This window comes from Vulpes vulpes, chromosome 5, assembly GCF_048418805.1.
Source record: "Vulpes vulpes isolate BD-2025 chromosome 5, VulVul3, whole genome shotgun sequence".
Classification (NCBI taxonomy): domain Eukaryota; kingdom Metazoa; phylum Chordata; class Mammalia; order Carnivora; family Canidae; genus Vulpes; species Vulpes vulpes.
Window position 1 is genome coordinate 75,091,147 of NC_132784.1, and position 3,150 is coordinate 75,094,296.

At 40.8% G+C, this 3,150-nt stretch overlaps 1 protein-coding gene across 1 annotated transcript; it reads left to right on the top strand.

Moving 5' to 3' along the window:
• Positions 1–1,092: 1,092 nt before the first annotated feature.
• On the top strand, positions 1,093–2,022 carry LOC140598906 (olfactory receptor 4B1-like). Its single transcript, XM_072757341.1, has one exon. It carries the CDS (start codon positions 1,093–1,095, stop codon positions 2,020–2,022), a length of 930 nt encoding a protein of 309 aa, XP_072613442.1.
• Positions 2,023–3,150: the final 1,128 nt, after the last annotated feature.

The window sequence follows — 3,150 nt, forward strand, 5'->3', positions numbered from 1 at the left end:
TCAGAGTGAAAGGGAAAAACAATGGGAATAATATTTAGAGCAGAGAATCAAGGTGTTCATGCTTTTTCACCCATGTTTTTTTATGGGCCATATGTGGTGGGAAAAATTCCTACCATGGCACCTCAATCTAGGGACTGTTGTTTTGAATCACATGACATTGTTAGCTTTAGGTGTGTATCAGATTTGCATTTATTCTGTATAGTCTAGTGTTTTTATGTGTATATTAGAGGAATTTAGTAATTGTCTGTTCCAGGGGAGTAACTCATGGAGCTATCTTAAGTCTTGTATACCTTGCGGTTGGCCATCTATGTGGAACCAGCAAAGGCAGGCTAGGCTGGCCAGCCATAACAGTGTGCTTGGAGAACCACCTCTCTGGGTTCAGGATCTCTCAGTAGTTTGCTTAGTGGGGTAAGAGATGGGAAAGTAACAGTGAAATTGAGACAAACCAGTAAGTCGAATTCTCTCCAGAGGATTTGAGCACTTGTTATACAGACATACTTACTGAAACTGCAGACTGGTGAAAGAATCTGACCTAAGTAAGTTGAAGACTTGTATAATTGAGTGAAGAAAACCATATTCAGGATCTTTTGGAAAGGGAAAAATTATTAGTGGGAAGATTTTTCCTGAGGCAGTGATGAAAGAAACAAGGAATTTAGGAGTAGAAGTGTCTCATGAGGATTTCCCAATAGAAGGGAGCTCTCAAAGTATAATGAAGATAATAAATGCAATGAAAATAACAAATACAATGGAGTTAATAAAGGTAACAAATTTGAATGGCCCCCACATTGAGAATATCTTGTAGTGAACTGGAAAGCCTGCTTTTGAGGCCCAGAATTCACCACTTTCTGCATGATCCTGGGTAAATAACCATCTCCCTGAGCCTTAATTTTCTAATATACAAACTGTTGTTCGATTGCTATTATTTAATGTTGAATGAGTAGATATGGGCTAAATGAATGAATTGGTGATTAGTGTATCGTAACATGGGTTAAACAGTCTAACATGTTATAAATGAGATGAATTGGTTAAAATAATATTTGTTTTATTGCAGGTCTCTCATGACCTCATGTCCAGAATACCAAATTGGATCCCATGGCGAATACAAGTAACGTGACTGAGTTAATTATCATTGGTCTTTTCCAGGATCCAGGGGTGCAGAGAGTGTGTTTTGTGGTGTTTATTCTCGTGTACCTGGCCACAGTAGTGGGCAATGGCCTCATTGTCCTGACAGTCAATGTCGGTAAGAGTCTGCATTCCCCCATGTACTTCTTCCTCAGCTACCTGTCCCTGGTGGAGATCATGTACTCCTCTACTGTTGTCCCTAAATTCATCACAGACTTACTTGCCAAGATTAAAACCATTTCCCTGGAGGGCTGTGTAGCTCAGATATTCCTCTTCCACTTCTTTGGAGTCACGGAGATCTTCCTGCTTACGGTAATGGCCTATGACCGCTATGTGGCCATCTGCAAACCCCTTCACTACACAACCATCATGAGCCGGTCTGTGTGTCGCCTTCTGGTGGCTGGTTCCTGGCTTGGGGGCATAATTCACTCTATGGTCCAGATCCTTGTTGCTGTTCAGCTGCCCTTCTGTGGTCCCAATGTGATTGACCACTACTTCTGTGACCTCCATCCCTTATTCAAGCTTGCCTGCACTGACACTTCTGTGGAGGGGGTTATTGTGTTGGCCAACAGTGGGTTAATCTCTGTTTTCTCCTTTCTCATCTTGGTATCCTCCTATATTGTCATCTTGTTCAACTTGAGGAACCATTCTGCAGAGGGGAGGCGCAAAGCCCTCTCCACCTGTGCCTCTCACATCACGGTGGTCCTTTTGTTCTTTGGACCTGCCATCTTTCTCTATATGCGACCCTCTTCCACCTTCACTGAGGACAAACTGGTGGCCGTGTTCTACACAGTCGTCACTCCCATGCTGAACCCCATCATCTACACACTCAGAAATGCAGAGGTCAAAAGTGCCATTAGGAAGCTGTTGTGGAAGAAAGTGAACTCAGTAGTGGAATAAAAATGAAAGCATGAACAAAATTATTAAGAACAATAGCAAAAATGCATCCTGTTTTGGAATACATAGAATGCAAAGAATACAACCAAAGTTAACTTATTCATAGTCTTTGTGATGACCCCTTGTACTCCATGTTATCAATCATAACTCTTTCATTTGCTTTATTTTGGAGAATTTAAAATTGAGCTGCATTTCTTTTCTCCTTTTGTTGTCTGTAGTGCATAGTGCACAGACTTCAGGAGGGATCCTCTAGACTAGAATTCCCACCCTATCATCTTCTGTGCAACCTGGAGTTCATGCATTTTACCTCTTGGTGCTAGCATGCTGTGATGTGTGGAATGTCTTTGGCATTTGGAGATAGAAGTTCATGTTTTGCTTTGTCTTCTCTTACCAATGTGATCTTGTGGGAGTCTCAGGAGTGCATTTGTACTTCATCTGGCATCCCTACCATTGATCTAATTCTCATGTGTGAAATCCTATACTAGGAGTTTATTTCATGACAGTAGGGCATTGCTAGAATGGCCATGTCGCTTGGAGGTGAAATGTAAATAATTCTATTTGTCATATTTTTTATGAATTGATTTCTCTGTCATTATAAAGTTAACTTTTTTGTCCTTTGTTACCATTTTTGGCTTAAAATCTATTGTGTCTATAGCCAAACTGTGGAAGGAGCCTTGGTGTCCATTGAAAGATGAATGGATAAAGAATATGTGGTTTATGTATACAATGGAATATTACTCAGCCATTAGAAACAACAAATACCCACCATTTGCTTTGACGTGGATGAACCTGGAGGGTATTATGCTGAGTGAAATAAGTCAATCGGAAAAGGACAAACATTATATGGTCTCATTAATTTGGGGAACATAAAAATTAGTGAAAGGGAATAAAGGGAAAGGAGAGAAAATGAGTGAAAATATCAGTGAGGGTGACAGAACATGAGAGACACCTAACTCTGGGATATGAACAAGGGGTCGTGGAAGGGGAAGTGGGTGGGGGGTTGGGGTGACTGGATGATGGACACTGAAGGGGGCACTTAGTGGGAAGAGCACTGGGTGTTATGCTATATGTGGGCAAATTGAACTCCAATAAAAGAAAAAAGAAAAAAAGGAAAAAAAAAAGAAAATAAAA